Raw genomic sequence first — 25,975 nt, 5'->3', positions numbered from 1 at the left:
GCATCGAGGAGGAGATCGATTGGGGGACGAACCGTGCGTGCGTTGATGTGCGGGTTGTTCAAGTGAAGTGAAATGTGTCAGATGGAGGATGGAGTGCCGGGCTTTCATCTCGGGCAAAGCGCTTACAGCCAAGGCCAACAGGATTTTGAGAAGCTCGTGAGTGAAGGCGCACTGCCGACAGAGTCGCACTCCACAGAACGATTTGATCGATCCTTAGTAGGTAACTCGATTAAATTGATACTATCCTGTGAAAATGTGACATACTGTGTTGGTGATACGAAGAGTATTGTGCTGGCTGGGAAATATCACGATGTGCCGGCGATTATGCAGAGAAAGACTGTGCTCGATATGCGAGAGCACTATCTGGAGGAGAATGGCGATGACGATTCCCATGTGGCACATGTGTTCTTACCCATTGCGAAACAGACGCTCGATGGGCCCAGCGAGAATAGTGAATACCAAGCGCTATGATGATAATTAGGTTCGAACTGCAATATCGCAGGTGTGTGCTGAGCGGCCGAAACGTGGTGTTTCGGTTGGTAGTGCTTTTAAGCCTCGAAAGAAATGTCGAATGGGGCAGGAATACGACTTTTTGAAGGAGTTTGTCGGCGCAAGCCCTCAAAGAGATCGGAAGGAAGCTGTGGCGTTGCTTCTTTAGAAAAAAAAAAAGTTTTTGTTTAGGAGATAATTTACTTCAGAAAAAAATGTTTTTTTTTAAACTGAAGTAAATTATCTCCTACTGTATCATCACTCACATGAAACCCTCGGTTTAGTGTCTTTCATTTGCGATGTGCGGCTATCATTTCGTGTATCAATCCTCATTATGCTGCGAGTTTCTCGGCGTGTCGCTCTCCAGCGCGGCGTCCGCCTGGCGTCTAGCAAGTCGCCCCAGACGTTCGTCACCACGCCCATTTTCTACGTGAACGCGGCGCCCCACATCGGCCACGTGCACTCGGCGGTGTTGGCCGACGCGCTGTCGCGCTGGTTCAAGGTGAAGAATCACCGCGTTTTATTCACCACGGGCACGGACGAGCATGGACTCAAGGTGCAAGAAGCCGCGGAGAAGAGCGGCACGACAGACTATAAGGTATTCTGTGACGAGGTGTCGGCACGTTTCGACGAGATTTTCCAGGAGGCTGATGTGGACTATTCGCGGTTCATCCGGACGAGCGACGAGGACCATCACGAGGCCGTGGCAGCCTTCTGGAGGACTATTCGAGACAATGGGCACATTTATCTGGGCGACCACGAGTCGTGGTACTGCAAGTCGGACGAGAGTTTCTTGACAGAGATGCAGGTGGAGGACAAGGAGGATGCGCAGGGAAGTGTGGTCAAAGTGTCCAAGGAGAGTGGACACCCGGTGGAGATGCTGCGCGAAGAAAACTACAAGTTCCGACTCTCAGCGTTCCAGGATCGATTGCTGACGTGGCTGGACGACAACCCGGACGTGATTGTACCCAAGGCCAGGTACAACGAAGTGCGCGCTGCGGTGACGGGAGGGCTGAGGGACTTGTCGGTCTCGAGACTGAGTGAGAAGATCCAGTGGGCGATCAAAGTGCCGGGTGAGTTTGCGGTTGCTAGGGGTGACTTTTGGATACTGTAGGGGTCCTCATGAGGTGAGATTGTGTTGTTGTGCTAGATGACGACAAGCACTGTGTCTACGTGTGGCTGGATGCGCTGACCAACTACTTGACGAGCGCTGGGTACCCGGGGAATATTGACCGTGCATGGCCTGCGGATTACCACATTGTGGGCAAGGATATTATCAAGTTCCACGCTATTTACTGGCCGGCCTTCCTGATGGCTGCAGGGCTGCCGCTCCCGAAAAAGGTGGTGGCGCATGCTCATTGGACTGTTGATAACGTTAAAATGTCCAAGAGTCTGGGCAATGTGGTAGACCCGCACGAAATGCTGTCGAAGTACGGATCCGACTTCGTGCGTTTTTTTCTGCTACGCGAGGGTGTGCTCACGAATGATGGCGACTTTAACGCCGAGACGCTCGAAGACCGAGTAAACAGCGAGCTTGCCGACACTCTCGGTAATTTGGTTTCGCGTAGCACGGGCAAGTCGGTACTTGTGAAGGGGATCATGCCGAAGCGTCCTCAACTTGACAGGCTCACGGAAGCAGACAAGATACTCGTAGCCAAGGGACAAGCACTTGCCGCGAAGGTCGAACAGCTTTTCGACACACCTGATGTACGTTCTCCTTTCCTGTTTGCATCTTATGAGCTGCTAGAATCCTGACCCTTTGTGTCCGTGTGTGCCTACAGTTCGCGCGCGGTCTGGAAAAAATTGTGTTCTTCCTCCACGACGTCAACCGGTACGCTGCAGGATCATGGAGTGATGCTGGTTTTGAGTGCATGTATTAGTTTCCTGACCACATATATTTTTCACGCACTGAACAGGTATTTCACGATCACGGAACCTTGGATTCTCTCAAAGACCCTGAAGAAGTCTGAAAATGTGACGTCCGAGGAATACAAAGCCACAAGAGAGCGCCTGGATACAGTGTTGTACCTTTCCATTGATGCCGTGCGCATGAGTAGTAAGTCAGACATGAGGCCTGGTTTCTTCGCTTTGCAGATCTAATGCTTCGTGTGTTCCTTTGCTAGCTATTTTGCTCCAGCCTGTGGTGCCGAATGCAGCGAAAAAGATTCTCGACTATCTTGCTGTCCCGAAGGACAAGCGCTCGTTGACTGAAGCGACCCTTCTCTGCGATGACAAGCAGGTAATGGGGGCTGTGCTCAACAACGCCAAGTCTTTTGTCACATTCCCCAAGGTGCAGAAGGAGCGACGCGAACAGTAGTTTGTCAGGGTGTGAATCATTGCTTATAGAGAACAAACAGCAAATATCGGCCTGGGTGTTGAATAGCTGACACAATTTCCAGAAGTGCAACGAGTATGCCTTACCGCCGATACAATCGTCTGTTCGTATCCCAAATTTCTATTTTGGGATCTCGTTCCCCGTCAAACTCGGTGTGGTACCACCCCGCGTAACGCCTCCCTGAGTCGACGTCTCCTGGCTCAAAGGTGTCGCTGCGCAGCCATGTCGTCGCCCTCCCAGACGCTCAATACGAGCACCCGCTTGGCCTCGTCTTCGTCAATGGCCCATCGATCTGCTGCCCAATCCACGACGCACATGTCCGCGTACCTGCTCAAGCAGAGCGCCGGCAAGTGGAAGCGCAAGCGCTGGAACCAGCGTTGGTTCGTGCTGGACCGAGACAGCGGCGTGCTGCGCTACTTCCGCCACGCATCGCCCCTTGAGGCGGTTCCCATCCGCCAGGACGCACACGGAGTCGTGTCTCTCAAGCAGGCGGGCGTCTCGCTGGTCGTCCAGGGAGATCTACCCGCAGGGGTGCCCACGCCCTTCTGCTTCACGGTTTTGGTGGACGGACAGCGGGAGCTGCGGCTCTGCGCCGACACGAACGTAGAGTTCCGGCACTGGACGACCGCCATTTCGGCCGTTATCAGTCCGTCCAGGGCGACTGTGCGAACAAGTGAGGCCAAGGTGGCGCCCGCGAGAGCGGCCAGGCCAGCGTCGTCGACATCTTCGGAAGTGCCGTCGCCGTTGCAGTCGCCAGTGAGGGAGACGAAGGTGATAGAAGAGAGAAGAAAGGAGGTGGAACCGCTGCAGCTGATGGAGCAGGTACGAGAGTTTTTGGGGTGGGTGGGAGGGGGCTACAGTACTGACTGGGGTTTGTAGGTGTGTGGGTTGGTCAGAGGCAATAAAGCAGTGCTGGTCGCTCTGAATCCTGCTATAGGTACTGTGTGATGTGGATGAATGGTGTGAATGTCGACTTTTCGACTGACTTTAGGATGTTTGCAGTTCTCGTGCGGTTTGGAAACATATCGGCGTGGTGCTTGGTCGCCTTGCTGGCCAATGCGCTGTGCGTATGGCTGCTGTGGTTTCGTACACAAGAGCCTCGTGTGAAGTTGGCGCCACCACGACCGCCTTCGCATCGGTCAGAGACGATGGTGGACGCTAGTTTGTCACCTACTTCGTCTACGGGATCGACAAGCGGTTCAGAGATTTCCAGAGAGAAATCAAGAACCAAGCCGCGATCTGTATCTGCTACATCTCCCGATCGAGCTTCCAGTAGCTCAGTTGAAGAGCCGTCACCCAAGCGAGCGACCTTTTTGGGCGAAATTGATGGTGTGAAAACTTCCGCTGGAGCCTCCTTGAAAATGTGTGCAACTGCGCCGATGGAGGTCGTGCCTGGCTGCTGGGCGCAAGTTGATGCGACGCGCTTTAATGTTCGCCAAGGTATGAGGTTACTTGTAGGGGCAGTCAATTGTTTGGTGTCAACTGAAAGAATGTGCTCGTTGACTTCAATAGGTCCAAACTATCGCAAGACTAAGCTGAAAGCAGCTTCGGCGTCTGCTCTGCTGGAACTAGTCGCCGTCGATGTCTACCAGGTTAGTCGTAACTCTTTGTACTGCATTGACGTATCACTCTGACGTCATGTAATTCCAGTCAGATGCGAAAGTAGACAACGTCGGCAGCATCGTGGACCTGAACGTTCTAAAACCCGAGACGTGAGTGCTGAGATGAATTGATTGGATCCTATCAGCGTGCTGATGCGCCTGCTGTGATTGTCCTGCAGAGGTGATCTCGATCTGTTTATCGTAAACTGCCAAGTTCCTTCGTATCAACCTTCCAACCCGCTATGGGGAGACAAACAAGGAGATGGCCCAGGCTTCAACTTCTTGACATATTTTGCTATCCCTCCGGCAATCCGAGAGATGATCGATGCGCCAGGCGACCCGCCGCTCCAAGGCGTTCGAGTAAGTATTCCCTCCCTCCATTTGGCAAGACATTCATGGTGACTTATCACGTGCAATGCTGGTGCTATACTTGTTCAGCTTCTGAAAGACTTCATGGGGTCTCAAAGCTGGGTGGTAAGTGCTTATGCCTTCACTACTTATCTAAATGGTGCTCTTCCTCTAATTGTGATGCAATGGTGACACAGAGTGAGCGGTTCAAGGCAATTGGGATCGTAGTGAACCCGCAGGAGCAGACCTTGGGGCGGGCTGAGCGTCACCTGCTCGAGACTTACAACGGTCAGCCTATTCTGACGCGGCCACAGCACCACTTTTACCGCGGTGATGGCTACTTTGAGGTTGATGTGAACGCTCACGATTTCAACTACATCGCACGAAAGGGACTTGTCGGTGTCTCTACACATGCCTGTAATATGATCCTGGACTTTGGCTTCGTACTGGAGGGCCAAGAAGATCACGAGCTTCCGGAGCAGATTCTGGGTGCTGTCCGGTTGTGCAAGGTCGATGTTCGCCAAGCACCCTGCCTCTCCTAGATGAGGTATTTCTACACTGAACAATGACATCAACGATATTTTACGCCACCGCACTGTACGATGAAATGGCACAGAGAAGCACAAACGTTCGTGTGTTTCTCTATGTTTATTAGCTGTTTTTCAGCCACAGCAGGAAGCAAAGCCAAAGAAATCAGTCGCCACCGCCGTCGTCTCCTCCTGTATCACCTCCACCGTCGTCTCTCTCCCCCCCCCCCCATTACCGCCATCGTTCCCGTCGTGGCCTCCATGGTGTCCATCATGGTCAGCATGGTGCCCTCCATCGATTCCGGCATCTCCGAAGTCTGCGTATATAGCATAGTCGCTGCCCACCGCTGTAGTGGTGTCTCCTCCATTGTCTGTTCGATTCGCTCCGCGAGACCCGTTCAATTTCCCCTGCCTTTTGTCCGCCCCCATGGGTTTTCCATCGGCACCATTAGCATGTTTCGCGTAAGAATACCCCAGCGTGCTTGTTCATATCTCTGAATGAGGACCCTGACGGGTGGTTCTGCCCAAGAACTGCCGCCCAAGGCGTATTTTGAGAGTAATACTCTGGATGCCAGTATATTGCCATATACTACAGGTTGCGTCCGCAGCGAGTCATGTAGCAGCAGCAATTATCTCTTTCGTACGACCTTGGTACTGGTGGGCATTGTCCACAAAATAGTTTCGTTATTTCGTTATTATTGACAAGGACTCGAAGTGCTGTTCAACTTGATAAACAGAAAACGACAGTTATTCGTGCTTTGGATTTGGCGCTAAACGACGCGCAGCATGACCAGCAAAGGGTCGGATCTGCCTGAAGAGCGACACTTAAGTGAGGACGCACTCGAGCGCTATGAGTTCGTCCCTGGCCATCTACGCCATGGCTTCAAAGTGTACTACCAGTCTCTTCCCGGAGAAGAAGGCAATCAAGAAGAGCGACAGCTCGTACGTCATGCTCGACAGACGCGCAGTGCCCATTTAGTGGCGGATTTGTTTTCACAACCTCCACCACCAGCTCCGACACAATTACTGTATTCCAATGCCATTGAACGTGCTTTCACCGCTCGAATGACATTCGCTCGAGCTCGAGAAGGTTTAGAGAAGTATTTTCTGGAGGTGGCGACCAAGCTAAAAGAGTTGGAGACACAAGATCCACAAACAGTTTTCGATACGAGTGAAGTGAAGATCCCAACGTTGGTCCAAACCCAACGCCAGATTATTAACGTTTGCCAAGGGTGTCTGAGTGACTGCGATCTCTATCTAGGCATGTATGAGGCACTACCGAGTCCTCCTGCTGCGTCTCCAACTCCGATTATTCGGTTCGTTGCCAGTTCCACGAAGAGTTTGATGCTGCACCAAGTTCTTGAATGCCCGCTACCAGTCGAGCAGCAGGTTGACGATCAAGATCAACCGCTGTCAGCTAATAACCAGTCTCACGAGCAGCAGCAAACACCCATGTGTATTACCATGCAAGCCATATCTGCACGAGAAGCTATGATTGTCGACAATATCGCAGACCTCAAGCAAAATGAAATTCATCGATTTGCCCCCAGTGACACGCTGACGGGACCGTTCTCATGCTTCCCTTTACTGGCGGAAGAGGCCGTTCGCCTCGCAAGCACAAGAACTGGACTAATCGGTGTTTTGTCAGTCGATTCATGCCGTAAGGCGCAGCGTTTGCTCCCCCGGTCAATGTCTGTAGAAGCGCTGAATGTTTTCTTGATTCGGATGCAATTGAAAGATGCCGCTCAAGAGCTGAAGAAAGCCAAGATAAACGGAGCACACTTTCTTGAGTTGACGGAGATCGATTTGCGGCACAAGCCACTTTTCCAGCGCCTAAAAGTCACTACGAGGAGCAGGTTACTCGAGCTCGTCCGCGCGCTCCAGCGGGGCAGTCGTATCCACCTTCCTGACTCCAGTGAACGCACACAATTCTTTACTGAAGACGACGACGCTCTCGAATTTCTCGACGGCATCTCAAAGTTGTCAGGTAAGTTTCTTGCTAACTACCGTCGAGTTCACTGGATTCGAGAAATCGCAAATATCACACGCAACCCCGCGTGCACTGCATACGATGTCTACGACGTATTGATACGTGCCATTACGAGGACGCTGGAGCCCGTGGAGCGCGTAGCTGTGTGGAAAATCACTAAGCAGAAGGTGGAAACCTCCTCTGGAACGGGAAATTTGTCATCTCCATGGGAGATTGACGTTGTGGCGTGTACCGCGGTACCAGACGATCGTGTTCTTCCATTTATCGATGGACACGATAGAAAAATTAGGCGAATTGCTCTGTACAAAGAGAACGAGGATGCGATACGGGCTTCTCTCCAAGAGGGCAGCAAAGGTGGTGACGTGCATACCCCTCTTCTTCGTGGAGGAATAATTAACATCGCTAAGTCCACAACGTTGGGAACCTCAACAACAAATGTACGTCCATGTGAGAACGCAACGTATCACTTGTCGTGGTCAGATCGATCGCTTCAGTCCGTGTCGTGGCCACAGCTCCGCCAACTTCTACCTGTTCGAAATATGAACTCAAAGCACTTTCAGCTCCGACAGCTTTGTCATCGCCTACAAGAAGAGGAGACAGAAGAACGGAAACGGCGAAGCGAAGGACGAACAGAAGAAGCACCAAAACCTCTCAAGATCAGCAACCCAAATGGATTGGTACTCGTTATTCATGATACTTCACGTCCAAAAGCCGTCAAGTACGTGTTGGAAGTTGATTTCACAGCTCACTACGAACCACCTCAACATGTGCACGAATTTTTACAACGCGCAGTAGCAGTAGCAGAGCAAGCGCTTGGATGCGTTCGTGGGCGTGAGACTCGGCGTGCCAAGCGAAAGCAAGCTGTTGTTAAGAACTCCCAGAAATTCCATTCGATTGGACTCAATCCATCTGGAGATGCCCTTCGAGCTCTTCAAGACATGGTAGCAGATGTGTTCGAGGACATCGCAGACAACTTGCCTGGTGTGCATGTTCAGATATCAGAACTACAGGCTGATGGGGTCCACCTAAAGTATACTTTTGCGGGGACAAGGTCAACAGTGCTAGGCTGTTCATTGAATCGTGGCCAGGGCGTATCATTTAAATGTCTGGACACCAAGCAGCCGATTGTAGTGGGGCACACTTCCGAGCTTCGGACCCGATTGCAGCGAGTTGGTGCGCCGCGAAGTCAGCCGCAGTTACTTGAGCAAGCGTTCCCGTTCGTATTTGTCCCTCTATTCCACGACGATTGTGCTATCGGAGTCCTTAGCTTGGATTCCTTTCACGCCGTACCCAAGGGACGAACCGATGAAACTCAACCGGAGTCGGGCATTTTGGAATTTCTTGTTCCACTTGGTAAATTGCTTGCAAGTGCTATTTACGCAAAACGCCGGTCATATGCGCTGCACCAAATCCAGCTTTCATGCCAAGAGCCATTGCGTTCACCACAACAATTACTGTTTTATGCGTGCCGTGCCTTAAAAGATGTCATGGTAGGTGCTTGGAAGGTGCGCGTTGTTGAGCTTGACGGTGTGGTTGGTAAAACATCTCTCGTGTATGACTTCTCTGAAAGTGAACGAGAGCTTTCGCACTCGTGGGTGTTCAACGTAGTGCGTCCGCTGGCTTTCCGCTGGAAAGAACTGTGTACCGATACAATTATAACCTCCGTGAACCAGTTGCAGCCAAATGAACAACAAGCAACTGATTCAGTGAGTAAACTACTAGCGGCTATCCGAGATGAAGAGGAAGACCACCAAAGGGTTGTGGAAAGATATAGCCAGCTAGTTGCTGAAGAACAAGCAGCATCTGTCAACGCACCGCGCAGGATAGCCGTGGAGACCGAAAAGGTAAAACTTCTCGAAAGGCAAATGGCTGACAAATATTTCCTGCTACTAAGTGACGCGATTGAGTCTTCGTCAGTGCCAGCAGAATCTCCCTTGATTGGAGAGAATGCAGAAGTTGCTGGTGCTGAGCGAATTGCGAATGAGCGGTACATCGCACACGCCATGAAATCATTTCTGGGCACCGCAACATGTTTGTACTCCGATGTCCATGCGATGGCGAGTCCAGCAGCCAAGGTATTTCTCACGATCTCTGCCGTGCCTCAATTCCACGCTAATTGTGACCTAGTTTATCTTCAGCGAGTGACAAGCATTACGTCAAGATACATGGCAGCATTACAGAATCGAGTTAACCGATCGCGGGAACGAATACTTGCTCTAAGTGGGCTTAGAGCCTTGTGTCAGAAAATACTGACGTGTGACGATCTGGAACCGCCTCAAAGGTTCGGCCACAGAGCTGTAAATGGTCGTGGCGAACGCTTTCAGCATAAACTATCGCCTGCCAAAGAAGTCGAGATCGAAAGCTTGCTTCAGTTGCAACGAGACATTATCGCACTGATTGATCGCACTCTGCGTTCACCTAATGTTTACTTCGGTATGTGGGAACCAGCACTACGGATACTTCGATACACAAGCGCATCCAAATCTAGCATAATGACTGGTAAAAAATTAAAGCACGGTCACGGTGTGAGTTTTCAGGCGCTGGAGAAACAAATACCTGTGGTAATTACGAGTCGGAATGCTGAAACGGACGACGAAGCTACTCTGAATTTCAAACAGCTTCGCTACTTTACGAATGAACCATTGGAAGAGCGCAAGTGGCCATTTATCGCGATCCCCATTGGTAACTTTGGTGTGCTAGCGCTGGACAACATGGAAGCGTACGAAAAAGAATCTAGTGAGCTCCAGCCAGAAATTGGAATCGTTGACTTCCTCAGGAAAATCGGCCAAAGTTTCGCTGAGGTTCTTGCTGTAACTCGTGAGCGAAGCCGTCAACAGCGCCAGCAGCTTCGAGATGAGGCTCTGGTTCGTGTGATGACAGCGTGCGAGAACTTTAAACCGACTGCCAGCACAACGGGTACTGTTTCACTATACTTACCACATCTGATTATTCAACAGATTGAAAACGCGTTGAACGATGTAGACGCTTACATTGGCATGGTGGATCCCCTATGCGAACGTATCCGCTTTATCTGTGCATCACAAAACAGCAAGATGGAGAGCAACACAGTCGATACGAATCAGAGTATTTCCTATCGTGCATTTGCCAACCAGCGTACTATCGTCATTCCACAACTCTCCCAGTATTTTAAGCAGCAAGAACTCGAGCAGCAACATAACAAAGCGTATGGACCAAAGCTGAAGTACTTCGGAAGTGCCAAGAATCCGCAAGGGCCATTCATCTGCGTTCCGATTCCATTTGTCGGAATTTTGTCTGTGGACACATTTCCTGGAGCTGCCAGTGGTATTTTCTCTCCTTCGTTCCCTGAAGATGGTGTTGTGTCGTTTCTCGAACGCGTGGCAAACTATCTCGGTGAAAATATTCGAACTCTTGCTGCAAATGACGCAAAGAAGCTGCTACCAGCGCTGTTTCAAGGGAATAAGACGACTTTTCCCGTGCTTTTCACAGACATTCTGCCGATTATCTCACGTAACTTGCCTGCTGTGTTTGAGATACAAGCACTGCGTTTTGAGCGCGATACGCGAACCGGTCAGTGGTGTGAGAAAGCAATGTTGGCAACAATGAAAAGTGTGTCACGTGCAAATCAGACTTCTTGTCGGACTGAAGAGGAGCAATTACTACTCCAGCAAAGCCTTGAAGACCGATTCCATCAACAAAACGAGCTAGTCATTCGACCCGAAGGAATCAACAAAGCAGACAACAAAACGGTATTACCGGCGGTGTATCAACTATCGAAGACCCCGGAGATTTTGGTTGTGCATTGTTCACCGACACGTGATGTCGATAGTGACGGGGCAGAGCCATTTCCAACGATTCTGCTCCTGCGTCGGGTCAAGGGTGCGACATGGATTTATGACGAAGAATTTCTGATATCAATCTTGCCACTGATCGATTCTCTCATAGCCTTGGTAAATGTCCGAGTAGAAGGAATTGTGGCGCGGCGTGTGGCAACGCACAAGATCCATGAATTGTGTTCATCACTCGAGACATTACCATCTGCAGAAGCGACTCACGCAATGTACTCGACTACATTACCAATTGCACTCGAAAATCTAGCTCAGGCATTGAGTCGAGCCCAATGCGATGTTTATCTAGGCCAGCGAGAGACGACCAATTGGACCAAGAGCCTTGCCTCTCAACTTCAGTTGCGATTTGTTGCTGCTTCCAATCGCAGTCTTATGAAAGACGTCGTTGTGGGCCTCGAGAACCCAGAAAACGTTTCGCTGACAATTGTTCAGTGCCTTCAAAATCAACAGACAGTTGAGGTTCCGTTGTCGCGAGAGCAATCGCCAGTTCGATCACTTACCACAAAGCCTGCACAAAGAGTGTTTATCGCGGTCCCGATGGGAAACAACTACGTGCTCTGTGCAGATAGTCTAGGCCACGAGGCTTTTGTTCCTGGAAAGCGGCAAATTGTGGAACCTGATATCATTTTATTTTTCAAGAACAACGCGGCAAGGCTACAAGAAGCAATCGTATCAACACGCCATCGAGTAAGCTATGACCAGATACGGAGTCTCGCCACGTGCCCACACAGAGATCTAAAACTCTTTTTCTCAACAGTTCTGGATGTATTACGTCGGGATCTTGTGCGAGTGCATTCCCAACAAATTCTCACTCTTGGAGCTGATTTTACCAGTGCGTTTCGACTGGAAGCATGGCAACGCTCACGCACTAGAAGACCTATCGCGACGCTACCAGACCATTTCTGCTCACTAAATGGCTGTGATCAGGGATCAATTGAGCACGAGGTTCACTCCGAGACGCAAGTGTCTTTACCAATGACTAACCTACCTCGGACACTGGACATGAGTCGCTCTAGAATGCAACCCGTGGAAGGGACAGAAAAACACGGTGCGTTTACTTGTGCTTGCTTGGCTACGATGTTGGATTCTTCGGTAGTTGCTCCTGGAAGTGACGCAAAGCTAGCACTTTGCATCTACAGTCACAGTGCAAAGGCAAATGAGACCCAAGGCATGACCAGAACGGTTCGACGGCCAGCGATACCCCGCGATTGCAGAGATAGCAGCCAATTCTTCACGACCTACCAGCGACAATACTTTTTTGTTTTTGCTGCTGTTGTAGCAGAAATCTACGTGCACGTTTTTCGAGCTTGTGCTCTGGAAACGTTCGCCGCTGAGCTGTTTATGATACTTCAGGAGTATCTTGATGCCAAAGACGGAGTAGTGGTGCGGTTCTTGAATTATGCAGGCGAATTCAAGGCTGACAGTGCCAGCACGAAACGTGCAGCTGGTGATGTAGCTGATGACGACCGATACGCATCGACACTACCAGGATCTAATGGGCTGGAACCTGTTATATTATTCAGCCAGCAACCTGGAAAACTCCCTCCTGGATGTCCTCTGCAAGGAAAACTTGAGCGAAAGGCTCGTCAATTCCAAGCATCGAATGCACCACTAACGATTTTTATGACGAAGAAAGCTATCTCAGCACCACCTCCAAAGAACCCCGTTGGCACAGGAAAAGCATCTACGAGTGGAATAGGTAAGGCGAAGAATGAGCAGGGAAAGCCTGGGAAACGTAGGGGTCCAACATCTCTCTTCGGAGGGAGAAAGTTTTTCCGCTATGGGAAAAAGAAGAAGGATGACGAAGAGGAGGAGAAAACTCAGCGGCAGGACCAATTGAAGAAAGCTGCTCCGGAGTTGCAAGCGCTTTCTCCGTCTCGAGCGCAACAACTTCGACAAGAAACGGTCTCGCTACATGTATTTATTCGTGCTTTAGAGTACCAGGGACGCCACGATATCATCATATTTACTGTTGAAAAACAGTCGATAAACGCTGTGAGCACTGTCGAGAAATTGGCAAGACAATTAAAGGACCAAGTCGATCTCCTAGCTTCGCAAATGATGGCAAACACTCCCCGAGGTGACGAGGAAATCAACCTCAAACGCTTTTGTACAGGAGAAGCAGCCTCCATGTCAGATGACCGCCGAGGTGGGGGCGGATTTTTACTGTTGTCAATGTTGAAAGCTGCGCAAGATAAATTCCAGCAGGTTGAAGGTACTTTCGGTGGCGCCATGCGCCAGTTCCTTACTGGGGCTCAGGCTACGGCACGGGACACCCGCTCACACGCTACTGAGGCTTTGAACACACTTTTCGGAGATGGAAACAACAAAGACAACGAGACGCCAGCATCAGCCACCCCAACGACGGAACTTCTGCGCGTGACGCTAGTGGCCTGTGGAGCTAAGCGCGATGCCATTGTATCCCTCAGCCCAACCGATGTGCTGAAGGAATATTTGCGGATGCAAGCAGGACGCAAACTGATTGTGTTGGATCCGACCGACAAGAAAGGTTGGCCAGCGCTAGCTCGTGCTCGAACACTACTTCGCAGCTTTGATGAGGCGATTCACGCTATGGGTCCGCGTTCTGAAGAAGGAACGCAACCAACTGGAGTCAAGCAGGAGGCAACTCTCGCACTACATAGTTTGCTCGATCTGCTGCTAGCACAATCCGCCGTAGTACGCTATCTGAAGTATCTCGAGATGGAAATCGCTCGTGAGCAGAGGCAACTGCGTGACGCACCCGCGACGATCTTGCAGTGTTTTGTGCGTCAGGCCCAGGCGAGAACGGAGCTCAAGAAGCGGCGACGACAGTTCAAGGCGGCTCTAGCCATTCAGTGTGCATTTCGCCAACATTTGGCTCGTCGCCGCGTTTTGTTCATGAGGTGGACTCGGTCTGCCATCAGAGTGCAGCGAGCATATCGTCGGAAGCGACAGCGTGCGAAAGGATCTCGCCCCCAGCGATTCACCTCACAATTGCTGTCGGCTTCTCAAAATTATGGCAGGTCTCCGTCTGTGGTAGCAAACGAGACTTTGGCGGACGGGGCATGGCGGACGGACATGGCAGCGTTCGGGTCCTTTCAGGAGTATTTGGACAGCAAAGCGGGGCGTGAACAGGTTAAGAAAGAGGAGGAGCTCATGTGGCGACATCGCAAACAATTGGAAAATGAGCGAGCTCGTCTTCCTCGCGACACAGCTTTGCGTGAAGATGTCGGAGATTTGTTCGAGCTATTAGACGATGTCGGGAGCGGTGAACTGTCGAGGGAACGCACCGCTGCTTTGATCACTCGCCTGCATGTTCCGCTGAATGAAGAGGAAGTGGCTGATGTGGTGGCTATGATGGACAGTGACGGCTCTGGGGGAATCTCAATGGACGAGTTCATGCGTTGGTTTGCACACGAATTCCCACTACTCCAGATGCGAGCCCCACGTGTCTGTGGAGTCGTAACTCGACGAGATTGGCAGTGGGTGATCCAGCAATCGGCAAGATCCGCGATGCTCAAGCGGTGGAGAGCCATGCGTTCTGGAGTGATTGCCACTGCTTCAGGGGGACCTAGCGGGAAAATCGCAGAAGATGGAGCGATTCGGGAAGAAGATGAGGAGAGTGATCTAGAATAGCAGAAATAAATGCATGGTGAATGCTTCTTCTTGACTTCTGTACACGTATTCTTTTTGATCCATTTCACCCTACAGGTTCCCCGAGTGTCAACTTTTGTTGACCGATTCATGGGTCTTGTTTGAGCTCTCACTAGCTCCAATTTGCACCATCGATCCGGTATCTACCGCTCGAATCATCTCAACTGTCGACTGCCCTCAAGCAGCTGACGACGCGGCACGCTCCCTTTCCAATCGAATGTGTCGAATGAACAAGATCAGCAGCAGCAGCGTCAGATCAACTCCAGCGGCCGCCTCAACGTCGTACTCTGCACGGCCGAACAGCTTTGGGTTCCTGGAGATTCGACCAATGCGTTGGTATTTTCCTTTGTTCATGTTGAAGTCCTCACTGTTTTGCAGTTGCGAGAGCGTGGGGCTTCCCCGTTCCAAGTAGCACAGCACCACGTGCTTACTTGCACTTCCTTTGACCACGACACGACAGGGGCCTCCCGTCTTCTGGTCGTGGAACTGCGCCACCATCAACATGGTGTTGAATATGCCACTAGCATCACAAATCACGAATTGCTCGCGGTCTGTTTGGTCCCCTGGGAAAACGTGGAACTTGTTTGAGAACGTGCTCTTCTTCATCGTGACGAGGGTCTCTCCTTGTTGCCCATTTAAAAAGACGCGAGAGCTGAACGGTTTGTCTTTGAGAGCGCAAATGGCGTTGCTGGTTGCGGCGTCGGTAACTGTGGCACTGGACCCGCCCAGCGACATTTTGACGTGGAGACTCGTTGGATATGCGGCGATAAAGCTGGCGGCGAGAGATCGCATGGGCCCCGATGGCGACTGCAATGCAGCGCTCAGATCAGCAGAGTTGGAGTTGCCCATAGCGAAGCGTCGAGTGTCGGTATGGCCGTCGAAGAAGAAGTTAGGTGCATGCGTCTAGCATGTCCGTGATGGCTCCACTGACTCAAGAATGTTGTCGGGACGGGTGGCACAGGTGTACAAAGGGGGTTTGAGAGTTACATTCCCTCCTTTTTGATAGGTACTTCCGAAATATAGTACAATGGGTTTGTGGGTGCAAGAGAAAAACAGCGAAATACTACACATGTACAGCTTTTCGAGAAAAGCGGTCGTGAAATAGTGTGCCCCTAAAACGTTTTCGTGTCGTGATGTACGTGCCACTGGTTTCCGTTGAAAGGTGAAATAGAGCCTTGCTATCCCTCTTGTGATGCAAAATCACGTAGCACGGTGCTAGCACCAGGCTCAACAAGTGTCGGGGCATGCTTAGGCAAGTTTCTGGTTGACACTGAGATGGCGTTAGACTCAAAAACACGCAGCAAAAGATGGTACCGCTGCTACGTGCATTTGGCAACGTGGTTTCGATGTGTGGGTGCCCTACAAATGGTTTAAAAACATTAATCATATATGTGGAAATACCCTCTTAGGACTTCTAACAGGATTACGATAGTGATAGTGAGTAGAAAGCGATCCTTTGTATTTTCCGGGTGAGGAGTAGTGAAGGGCCTTGGGCCAAGCATCAGCACGACCGACCTGGAGCATCAAAAGTCGTCTACCCATGCCTGCATGACAGACCCCCTAACAGTCGGCGCTCGGGCATTTCGGTCACGACTTCGGTCTCTATCACTATTTCCTGACCGCTCTCGGTCGCTGTTTCCCGACCGGTCCCGATCGTTGCTCGACTCGCGTTTGCTCTCACGCTCAAACTTGCGATCACGGTCACGATCACGGCCGCGCTCTCGGTCACGGGGACGATCGCGAGTTTTCTTTTCAGCACCTGGAGAAGGCGGGGATGGAGGTGGGGAGCGATTCTTGCTATGACTGCTGGGTCTCCTGGTGTCCTTTGCAAGAGGAGAAGGAGACCTCTGCTCGCTTTTCGGGGGGAGTCTGTCGGAGGGTGAGTACTCCGCTTTTCCACCCTCTCGTTTCGACTTGGAAGATGAAGCTGTCGAGCTCATGGATGACGAGGAGGAAGATCCAAACGAGTCGCGAGCTGGCTGACGTTCCTCAGGATCCGAGCTATCTCGACTCTTCTTCTTCTTGTTGATAGCTTGACGTGGCTCTCTCGCTGCAGCTGGCGGCGGTGATTGCTGTGGTGCCTCAATACAAAGTGCGGCTGCAGCAGCCGAAGCTTTCGCGGCGGCCGTCGCTGCAGCCGCAGTAAAGGCGATTTTGTCCTTCTCGTACTCGATGAGTTTTTTGCGATAGCCTTCGAGACTCGTCACCCAGCATGCAGTGCTAGCCTTGCTTTCTCCGCAGAGGAAGAAGTTGCGCGTGCGACTCTCGACCTGAAAGTGCGTGTCGTCAAACTGCACCACCGCGGTAATATCATCGAGGTAAATAGAGCCTTCACATACGATAACAAGCAGAAGCGTTAGGACTACCTCTTATGGGTCAACTCAAGTGCACAACGTACTCCGCGGAGCGCTCGTTCTGTTGTCTGAATAGCCAAACTCCCGTCGTCTGGGGTCCACGAAAAACCAGCGTTTGTTCCAGTTCCCAGCCAAACTTCTCGTTTTGCGCTTGAGTTTCTTGAGATACCCTTCGATCTCGGGTGGAATGGGAGCCGTCGGTTGTAGCGTTAGATCACCCATTCGCATCATGGTGTGCGATGAAGTCTTCAGAACTGACCAGTGTTGTTCAGCCTCCAAAGCGAGAGTGAGAACCAGCGATGCGCCAATACAGGCCAGAGTTGTGTCTAATTGCAGCGGGTGTTGCGAATGGTGTCTTATCAACGCTAAAAATGCTTGATGCTCAGCTCTCGTAAAAATACTTTGCCCGAGCCCGTGCACGTGTCAAGTCCTGTTCATTCTGAACGACCATAAAGCATACCTTTTCCACAGAGCGTCAACATGGTCGCTTTCACAGTGATGAGAACTATCACTCGTCCATCGGAGCCCTTGTCTACAAACAAACCCGACAGTCCTACGTTTTGGTTTTATTACTGCTTACTATCTTGTTGCTGCGGATCCAGCGAGCGAGCTAGATCGTCGAGAATGTCCGATGGGAATTGATCAGTGTTTTCATCCTCGCTTTCCCTCCCTGATCGAGGCTCTGGCTCAGGTATATGTAGATCTGAGTCAACGAACAGATCGTTCGCGCGCGCCGTGCTGCGAACACTTGAGGGTCGAGAATTTGACAATCCCCTTGATCCAGTTCGAAAGCTACCCACGGCACCCACAGCTCCAACTCCAACGCCAATACCTGGGGTATAACCCTGCAGTCCTAAGCGCGATTTCGAGCCTGAGCGCAGGCGCATGCCAAAACCCAAACTGTCACCGTTCAAGTTGCGCCAACTTCTCAACGCTTTGAGAGATGGCTGCCGCTTTCTAGGCTCCGGTTCGTCAGTCTTCGTACTTGTGGCACTTGCAGTCGCATCTACCGGAGGTGCCGACTCCTCGGTGGGTTTGTCTGCCGAGGCATTCTTGGTTTTACTTGCCTCCAGTTCTGCTATATGCTCTGCGACTCGTAAATTGCGCTGTGAAACCCGTTCAGGCTCATCCGCTACTGCCTTGCCAGCGTGGCGGCTCAGTGATCCTGGATGCCTTAGTGAAGCATGGTCTAAGAGGCTCACTCGGGAGCTGTGGGAAAGACGCCTTGTAGCTTCTGTCAGAGTATTTCTAAGTTTTGTTTCGCTCTCACGTCGAGCTTCGGACTCTTTCCCGAGCTGCACTTCGAGGTGGTCCATACGCTCTAGCACCTTGTTCAACAGCCCGGTGATCTTTGCGGTTGCAGACTCGCTACGCGAAGTCCCTTCTCCATAGCTCATGGTGTGACTGGGCCCTTGAGATTTCGGGAAAGCACTGCTCGTTCTTGCGGCAGCCGCTGCTGCTGCAGCGGGGCCATTGCTGCGCATACTAACTTCGTGCGACTGCTTCATGGCAGCCTGCAGCATACTCGGGTCATACTTGTCCATGATAAACTTCTCGATGATGTTACGGTCTTCGAGATAACGCGTGGAAATGCTCTCGAACACCTCGCGCGTGAGCGTGCAGAGCTCCGAAAAAACCTGGGCACGGACGTTTGCCGTGCGCTTGCAGTTCATAAGAAGAGCGATCTCGCCGAAGTAATCCCCCTGGCCTAGCACTTTTAGCACGACCTCTTTGAGTTTTGCTGGTGGAGTTGATGGAATCTGGGATGCGTTGATTTCTCTTGTTGATGGAGACATTCGCCCGTGTAGTGCTGCTTGCGCTGCCTGGGTGGCTTGGGAGAGGCGAGAAGGGTTTCTTGGTAACGGCACAGGGGGCATGTCGATCTCTTTTGTGACTTCACAGATACCATTCTGTACAAAGTACATGTCGTTGCCCACTTCACCACGAACAACAACGTAGTCACCGGGCATAAAAACCTGCAGCTCGAGCTCCATGACGAGTTCCTGAACGACTTTGGCGCTACAATTCTGGAAAATAGGAGCGCGATTGATCATATCCATCCGGAGAAATAGCTCCACTTCATAAGCCAAGTTTCGTGATAGTTCGGGTATAAAGGCGGTCACAGCTCCATCTAAAGTGCCATGTCGTTCCCACATTGCCTGATAATACGCGTTGATACGGTTCTGTAAGTCGTAGGGCAACTTCATCCGATTCATGCTCGCGAAAAGCCATTCCATCTTCTTCTGATGAGAACTCTGGGACTCGTAGTAGTTGGCAATGAGGATAGCCACATTACCGAAGACGACGGCCATAAGCACGGCCCCTACGACCATGGCAAGAACACAGAAGATATACTCCGTGTCTTCGTAAACAGTAATGTTTTGACCCATGACGACGAGTAATGACTGGTAGAACGCAACGATGTACAAGTGCATCGGGTCTGTGCTATCGTCCAGAGCACGAGTCTGATCTGACATGACGAGACCGTACCAGAAGCACGCGACGTAGTGATTAATAATAAGAAAAGACACCACAAGTCGAACAAGTCGCAGGAGGTTCGCATGCCGTGAATACTGTAACCAACGCCGCAGCTCTGGTCGCATTTTGAAGACTTTGGCTACCCGCATGAGACGTACAAGTCGAAGTAACCGAGGCACGCGCAGCGCCTTCAGCAGCCCCAGAACACTCAGGTTGCTTTTAGAATTGTTGACAAGTAACAACACGTAGTCAAAGGGCATACATGCGAGCAAGTCGAAGAAAAACCTATGAAAAGGAGATAAAGCGTGAGATCAATCAATTTATGACCGGCAGGAATCAACATGTCGTACCATCCACGCAAGTAGGTCGAAGCGATACGCCATCGATCTGTGATGTACACAGACTCATCGGTGTCTTCCGCGATGGGCGTGTTGAATGCCACGACGATGTCGAAAGCAAAAATGCTGCTCATAAGGATATCGACTGCTGTGGTGTCGTTTGAGCCAAATGCAAGAGCGAATGGCAGCATAATGCTCTGGTAGATGATGATCAATAATGTTAACTGTTGCAACGTACAAGTAAACGAGACCGTGAGTTCTTCTGAACGAAGCCATGTTCAATACAGCGGGGACGCACCAGTTGCCACAATTTGTACAGTGAGGTGTGTGGATTCACCATCATAGAAGGCAGATTGCGTAGCTGCCGTGCATCATCTCCGTCCGTGTCCACTTGGCGGATTTTGTAGCGCGACAGCACTTTGAGATGCCGTTCGAGGTTGTCTTTTGTCTCATCCACGACAACCCGCGGGCCTGACTGTCCATGTTCAGCCTGGACGCGGTGCAGCACGCGCCGCATTCGTAGAGCTGCAAAAAGAGTCGTGACCGAGTCTTCTTTCCTCGATTTTGTTTCACGTTCACGCTGAGCCTTCAAAAACAAAAAACAAAAACTTCATCAGCTCAAGCCTTATCTACTACTGCAACAGTCCGCTCCGCACCCCTTTGTCTGAGATGGATTTCATCATCTCTGGTGTCATGGCTGTCTGTGTGATGCTCAGTCGTTCGGGTGCATAGGGAACAACCGAGACCGGCTTGGAGATCTGGAACTGCGTGAGCCGCGACATGACGGACTTGCGCGGAGCCACACCGCGCACGACGGCCGCCAGCCGGGGCGCCGCGGATGGCCGAACCGCGGGCGACGGTGCCGGCGACGGCGTGCGGGGGGCCATGCGGGCGGACGCCAGTGCCGCCGCCGCCACGCCCGCGAGCACGTGGCCTCCCTGTCGACCTGCCGTGGTGGGGTTGGCTTGGCCCGCTCGTTTGCGCGCAGCCTCAAGCTCGGATGGGTCAGGCCAAACACGAGCCTGCAGACTGCAAAACCGCTGGACGAGCGCCTAATTTTAAGTGTCGAGAGCTGTGTCCCGCTATTTAAGTGGCAATGTAGCCATGCCAAGTTGAAGTTGATTAAGTCGCGCAACGTTATTCAAGTCGCGCAACATAGTCGTTACGTTGCCGCTTCCCCCTCAAAACCCATTCCGCACAAAGATGGCGACGGACTTGAGCGCGAGCGCCATCGGCGGCGTGAGCGGCGACACGGGCGCGGGCGCGCAAGGCGGTCCCGAGAACGCGTACGAGAAGCTGTCGCGCGAGGTGCACCAGATGCAGCTCACGGGCGCCATCCACACGGACTGGCTGGAGAACCCCAAAGGCTTTTTGCTCAAACCCGACTTCAAGCGGAAGGCGCAGCACGTGGGGGCCGGCGGCAAGAAGCTCAACAGCTCGCGGGTCTTAAGACTCCACCTGCCGGGAAACTCGTACCGCGTGCGTTGGTTCGTGCTGGACGGGATGATTCTGCGCTACTTCAAGACGAGCACGGAGGAGCAGGAACTGGGCGCCATCCACTTGACATCAGTGAACGCCGTGCTACCCTCCAGCGTAGCCGATGCGCCGGAACACGCGCTGGATCTCGTGTGCGCAGACAGGATTTACACGGTGGCGGGCAACGACAGGGAGGATATGGTGCGCTGGGCGACGGTGCTGACGTTGGTGGTGAGAATTTTTTTTTTTCTCGTAGAGATTAAGGGATTTTTGATGAGTTTATTGTGACTTTTTGTAGTTGAGAGGAGAGTATAAACCCAAGTTGATGTTGAGGCCCGAGTCGGCTGTTATTCGAGGCAGCTCGGTGATCCCGCGGCCGAGCGCCGTGGCCAGGAAGACGGCCATGACGCAGGCGTCGAGGTTTACAGACGCTAACGGGATGCGCATGACGGGCACGTTGACAGGCGGCATGGGTGACAATGACTCCAAGAGTCAGGGTGAGGATGACGTTAAGGAGAAGATCATTACTGTGACGTTCGATCAGCCCGGACCGCTCAACTTGGTGTTGAGAGGAACTGTGGACGACGAAGTGATGGTGTGTGGTTTTCAGGACGCGAAGGGAGAGCTGGGTCCTGCAGAAGCGTCGGGGGTTATCCGTGTGGGTGACTTGCTCATCTCGATCAACAACCACTACTTCACGAACATTGAGTTCCAGCAGGCGGTTGATCTCATCCGTGCGGCGGGGCGACCACTTACGTTGCGTTTCTCGCGGGTGGACTTTCATACGGCACCGCCTGTGGACACCACACGTGTTGCGGAGGGTTGGGTGCTCTCGAAGGAGCCGTCAGCACACCGGTACCGCATTCGAATGTTGCAGCTGCAGGGCGATAAGCTCAAGCTGTACAAGCCCAGTATGCAGGGCGGAAGGGTAGATGAACCGTGTCTCGTCATTCGTATGGACCAAGTAACAGATATCCGACCCACGAACGACACACGCGAGGTCGTCACGGCATTCACGCAGTGCCACCCGAAACAGTGGGGTGTTACACTCGAGGGATCCCAAAGCATTTTCACCTTCTACACGAAAAACCGCGATGATATGGTGCAGTGGGTTGATCTGCTAAAGAACTCGCCGCTGTTTTCGTCGAAAGCGACACGGCTCTCCATACCTGTGCACCCGGTTGCTGTTGTCGAGTTTGATCCCGTTTTTGAGCCTAAGGTTGTGCTGCAGGACGATGTGGGTAAACTTGGAGACCTCCTGCTCACGTTTTCGTGCCATTATTTCCTTCTGTTAGAGGATGGCAAAATGATGTACTACGTCAACGCAGAATCAGCAGCTACACGGACGCGTCCGATCGGCACATTGCGTTGTGATAACATCGTCAGCATCGTTCCCAGCCAGGTTACAGACGATTCGTCTGTGTGTGATGATTCTAGCTCGGAAACATCGTCCATTGGTGGGGTCACAGAAGAAATGATGCCGTGGAGACTCGAGCTGGGGATCCTGGTTCAAGGCGCAGTGCAAAAATACCGCCGTCCGTTCATCATGTGCTTTACCACGCAGGAAAAGATGATGAAGTGGGGAATTGCAATTGGCAAGGAGGCGAAGCGGCTCACAGGGCAAGAGTACGACCTCTCATCTATTAGCCGTCGCGCGTCCCGTAGCAATAGCCAAACATACGCACCAAGACAATCCGAGACGCCTATGACGCGACCGACAATTTCTCGTTTGATATCGAACCCGTCCAAGTACATCGATCCGAACGCTCAGGAATCATCGCGGTTGTATCGTAGCCTGAAGGATGTGACATTGAAGGCGGCCACGCGTGGGTGGTTCTTTGTGAAGAAACCACGGAGTGTGGGCATGGGTGCCTACCACCCGCGGTTCCTCGTTCTTATCGACAATCAGCTCATGCTGTTCAAATACGAGGTGCTTGAGGAAGAAAGTTTGCACTCGTATGCAAGTATGCTCGACCTCCGAAACATCAAAGACGTCAGAGAAGCCGAGTCAGGCTTCCAGGAAAATCTCGATTTCACGATTCAGCTGACCACTTCCGATGACACCATTTGGATGGTACGTTTTGTTGTTGGTACCAGTACCTTTTTTAATTGTGATGATGCGCTAACAAGTATATTTTGTTGGATCATGCTAGTTGGTAGCGGAGAGTTATGCGCAAAAAGAAGCGTGGTTGTCAGCGTTGATATGGCTATCAGACTACTACTACCGGCCGGGTGATAACGATGATGATATCACACCCGCGATTAATGATGCAAAGCGTATTGCGCTGAACAATGCTGGGATAATGATGTCTATCCCTGAATCCGAGGGCTCAAATAGCATCACCAGTCAGGACATAGACCCGAAGGAGGCGGAGCGTCTCGCTGCTGCTGGTATCGCGAAGGAGCGATTATCCACAACTGGCCTGGGTGCGCTTCTTACAGACGACTTCACGGGCATTGGCGGAGATATCCAGATTGCTGGCAGAAGAGTCTTTGCTGCGATATCGAGCGGCATATTCCGCTACTATGATTCGCAGAGTGATTACGAGAGTGAGTGGGGTGACACCATCGACGCTATATCGCTCAAAGAGATCGAGGAAGTACATTCGGACGGTCTTGATTTGGGCAGCTTTGTTGTAAAGGTGAAAGGTGAAAAGGAGGTGCGACTGGTTGCTGAAAGCGCGAAGCTGGCTAAGCGTTGGATGTTGGTTATGTGCTGCTGCGGCGACCTGATCCTTAAGAAGGCACCTCATGCAGACTACTGGGCAAGTACGCAGCCTAAGGAGGCGTGGATCTGGAAGCTTGATCGCCTGTATCAAGTATTCCGTCGTCGGTACTTCTCGCTGCGTAACCACCAACTCATCTTTTACACAGAACAGGGAGGTCGTATGCTTGGTATGATATCGCTCCCTTGCATCTTCCACCTACAAATGTCAAAGGTGTGGACGCGCAGCAAGGATGAAGCTGATTTTTACCAGCTGGAGGTGAGCTTTGCAGTTCCCACAGCTGCAGAAGAGAGCTCTCGTACAGACCAAATCGGCGATTTCTATGCCTTCCTATTGGCATTTGATACTGAAGATCAGCTAAAAGAATGGGCTAACGCTATCTACTACTGCTGCACCAACTCAATGTCGATGAAGAGCAACGCAACGCTTTCACCTCTCGGTGATATCCAAGTGCTGCCAAAGGAGTTGCTCAAAACCTCGACTTTTGACCACAGCGATGACGATTTCTTCAAAACAGCCGGGCTACCGATTGGCTTGACGGTGCCGTCAAAGAGGCCTGTCCCAGATGCGGCAGTGCCCGCAAGTGAATTCAGTTCCAGTGGGTGGCTTTACTACCGGACATCTAAAGAGGAACGTATCCGGCTTCGTTATTTTATGCAATGGGGCTATGAGCTATCGATTTACAAGCACGAGGTGCTTGCTGATGAGGCGACCGCCATTCGCTACGGTGTTATCGACTGCCGCGCGCTTGTGGATGTTCGCTTCGCATACATCAACTCACCGGAAAACGCTGTCGAACTCATTCTTGGGTCGGAAACTAGTGTGATTATCATCCCACGTACGGACCAGGAGGCTGTGATGTGGCGTAACTCTCTGCTTGATGTGAAGCGTGCCTACGGGCAGCTAGAGTCTGGCAAAAACAAAGAGGATACGTTCGGCACGGGGGTGTTCATCAGCCGTGGAAGTACATTTTCGACGCACAAGGACAACGAAGAGTTGCTGCGGCTGCAAATTGAGTCTACTGTCATTTACTCGTCAAATCTGCAGGATTGGGACGGCCGCAAGTGGATTCCTAAATATTTTGTGCTGACGAGCTCGCGCGTCCTCATGATGTCTCTTGCGCTGCACCTGTACGACGAGGAGCCCGACATCCTGGGTTCGTTTTCTACTAAGGATATCGTGGAGGTTCGTGCGTGCAACGAAAAGGAAGAAGCGGAAACTGGGAACTGCAAATCCGCTTGTGTCATTATGTTGCGGCCGCAATCAAGTAGCGCGGGTGATGTGGTTCAAGCGGCGCCTGGCCGCACGATTGTCAAGTGTGACTCCATTGGTAAGAAATCCCTGCACCCCCTGAAGGGGGTTGTATGTATGAATTAGACTAAGCTCTTGTGTTTGTGCCGTACCAGATCACTGTTTGGAGTGGATGCGTCTGCTTTGTAGCAGCAACGGCAAACTGGAACTCAAGAAGAATGCTGCCACAGGCTACTGGGGCAGTGTGAACCGGATCGCATCGCTTTCGCGTCACCAAAGTTTCCTGGCTACGGCGCCGCTGTCTGCAGCCATCGCTGCTGCCAACTCTGGCTCTACCTCGTCTACCCACACAGGCGAGCGCACGCGGAGAATGACTCGACAGGATGCCGCACGAAAGTACGCTGGGGTTGCTTGCATACTTATTTTGTTCATTCGTTGCTGACACTATCTATTGCTACCTTTCACAGGCGTACGTCAGAGCTGATCATGAACCGCAAGAGTATGATGGGATACCCGTGAGAGTTTGCAGCAGGCAAGTGGGCTACTTGTAATATCTGTTTCATCACACGTGGCAAACACCTTTTAGCGATGCGCAACACGTC

The 25,975-nt window shown here is 51.7% G+C and overlaps 6 protein-coding genes across 6 annotated transcripts; 4 read left to right on the top strand and 2 right to left on the bottom strand.

Moving 5' to 3' along the window:
- Positions 1 to 823: 823 nt before the first annotated feature.
- Positions 824 to 2,806, top strand: KRP23_9932 (putative methionine--tRNA ligase, mitochondrial; the record flags this gene model as incomplete). Its single annotated transcript, XM_067895547.1, has 5 exons — positions 824 to 1,562; positions 1,640 to 2,196; positions 2,271 to 2,320; positions 2,406 to 2,545; positions 2,613 to 2,806. 5 exons carry the CDS (start codon positions 824 to 826, stop codon positions 2,804 to 2,806), a joined length of 1,680 nt encoding a protein of 559 aa, XP_067741754.1.
- A 240-nt stretch (positions 2,807 to 3,046) lies between these two features.
- On the top strand, positions 3,047 to 5,315 carry KRP23_9931 (Protein ENHANCED DISEASE RESISTANCE 2; the record flags this gene model as incomplete). The annotated part of the gene is made up of 8 exons (XM_067895546.1): positions 3,047 to 3,646; positions 3,704 to 3,761; positions 3,827 to 4,264; positions 4,337 to 4,416; positions 4,475 to 4,536; positions 4,605 to 4,785; positions 4,864 to 4,899; positions 4,971 to 5,315. 8 exons carry the CDS (start codon positions 3,047 to 3,049, stop codon positions 5,313 to 5,315), a joined length of 1,800 nt encoding a protein of 599 aa, XP_067741753.1.
- Positions 5,316 to 13,349: 8,034 nt separating this feature from the next.
- KRP23_9930 (uncharacterized protein) lies at positions 13,350 to 14,732 on the top strand (the record flags this gene model as incomplete). Its single annotated transcript, XM_067895545.1, has 1 exon — positions 13,350 to 14,732. One exon carries the CDS (start codon positions 13,350 to 13,352, stop codon positions 14,730 to 14,732), a length of 1,383 nt encoding a protein of 460 aa, XP_067741752.1.
- A 195-nt stretch (positions 14,733 to 14,927) lies between these two features.
- On the bottom strand, positions 14,928 to 15,599 carry KRP23_9929 (uncharacterized protein; the record flags this gene model as incomplete). Its single annotated transcript, XM_067895544.1, has 1 exon — positions 14,928 to 15,599. The coding sequence occupies one exon, from the start codon at positions 15,597 to 15,599 to the stop codon at positions 14,928 to 14,930; it is 672 nt and encodes a 223-aa protein (XP_067741751.1).
- Positions 15,600 to 16,273: 674 nt separating this feature from the next.
- Positions 16,274 to 20,807, bottom strand: KRP23_9928 (Potassium/sodium hyperpolarization-activated cyclic nucleotide-gated channel 2; the record flags this gene model as incomplete). The annotated part of the gene is made up of 6 exons (XM_067895543.1): positions 16,274 to 17,079; positions 17,149 to 17,358; positions 18,375 to 19,867; positions 19,933 to 20,144; positions 20,219 to 20,506; positions 20,577 to 20,807. 6 exons carry the CDS (start codon positions 20,805 to 20,807, stop codon positions 16,274 to 16,276), a joined length of 3,240 nt encoding a protein of 1,079 aa, XP_067741750.1.
- Positions 20,808 to 21,123: 316 nt separating this feature from the next.
- On the top strand, positions 21,124 to 25,892 carry KRP23_9927 (uncharacterized protein; the record flags this gene model as incomplete). Its single annotated transcript, XM_067895542.1, has 5 exons — positions 21,124 to 21,627; positions 21,695 to 23,470; positions 23,550 to 25,452; positions 25,529 to 25,769; positions 25,841 to 25,892. 5 exons carry the CDS (start codon positions 21,124 to 21,126, stop codon positions 25,890 to 25,892), a joined length of 4,476 nt encoding a protein of 1,491 aa, XP_067741749.1.
- Positions 25,893 to 25,975: the final 83 nt, after the last annotated feature.

This window comes from Phytophthora ramorum (assembly GCF_020800215.1).
Source record: "Phytophthora ramorum isolate Pr-102 chromosome Unknown Phyram_PR-102_s0009, whole genome shotgun sequence".
Lineage (NCBI taxonomy): Eukaryota > Oomycota > Peronosporomycetes > Peronosporales > Peronosporaceae > Phytophthora > Phytophthora ramorum.
Note: the sequence above shows the minus strand (reverse complement) of the source record. Positions and strands in the feature narration are given on the sequence as shown.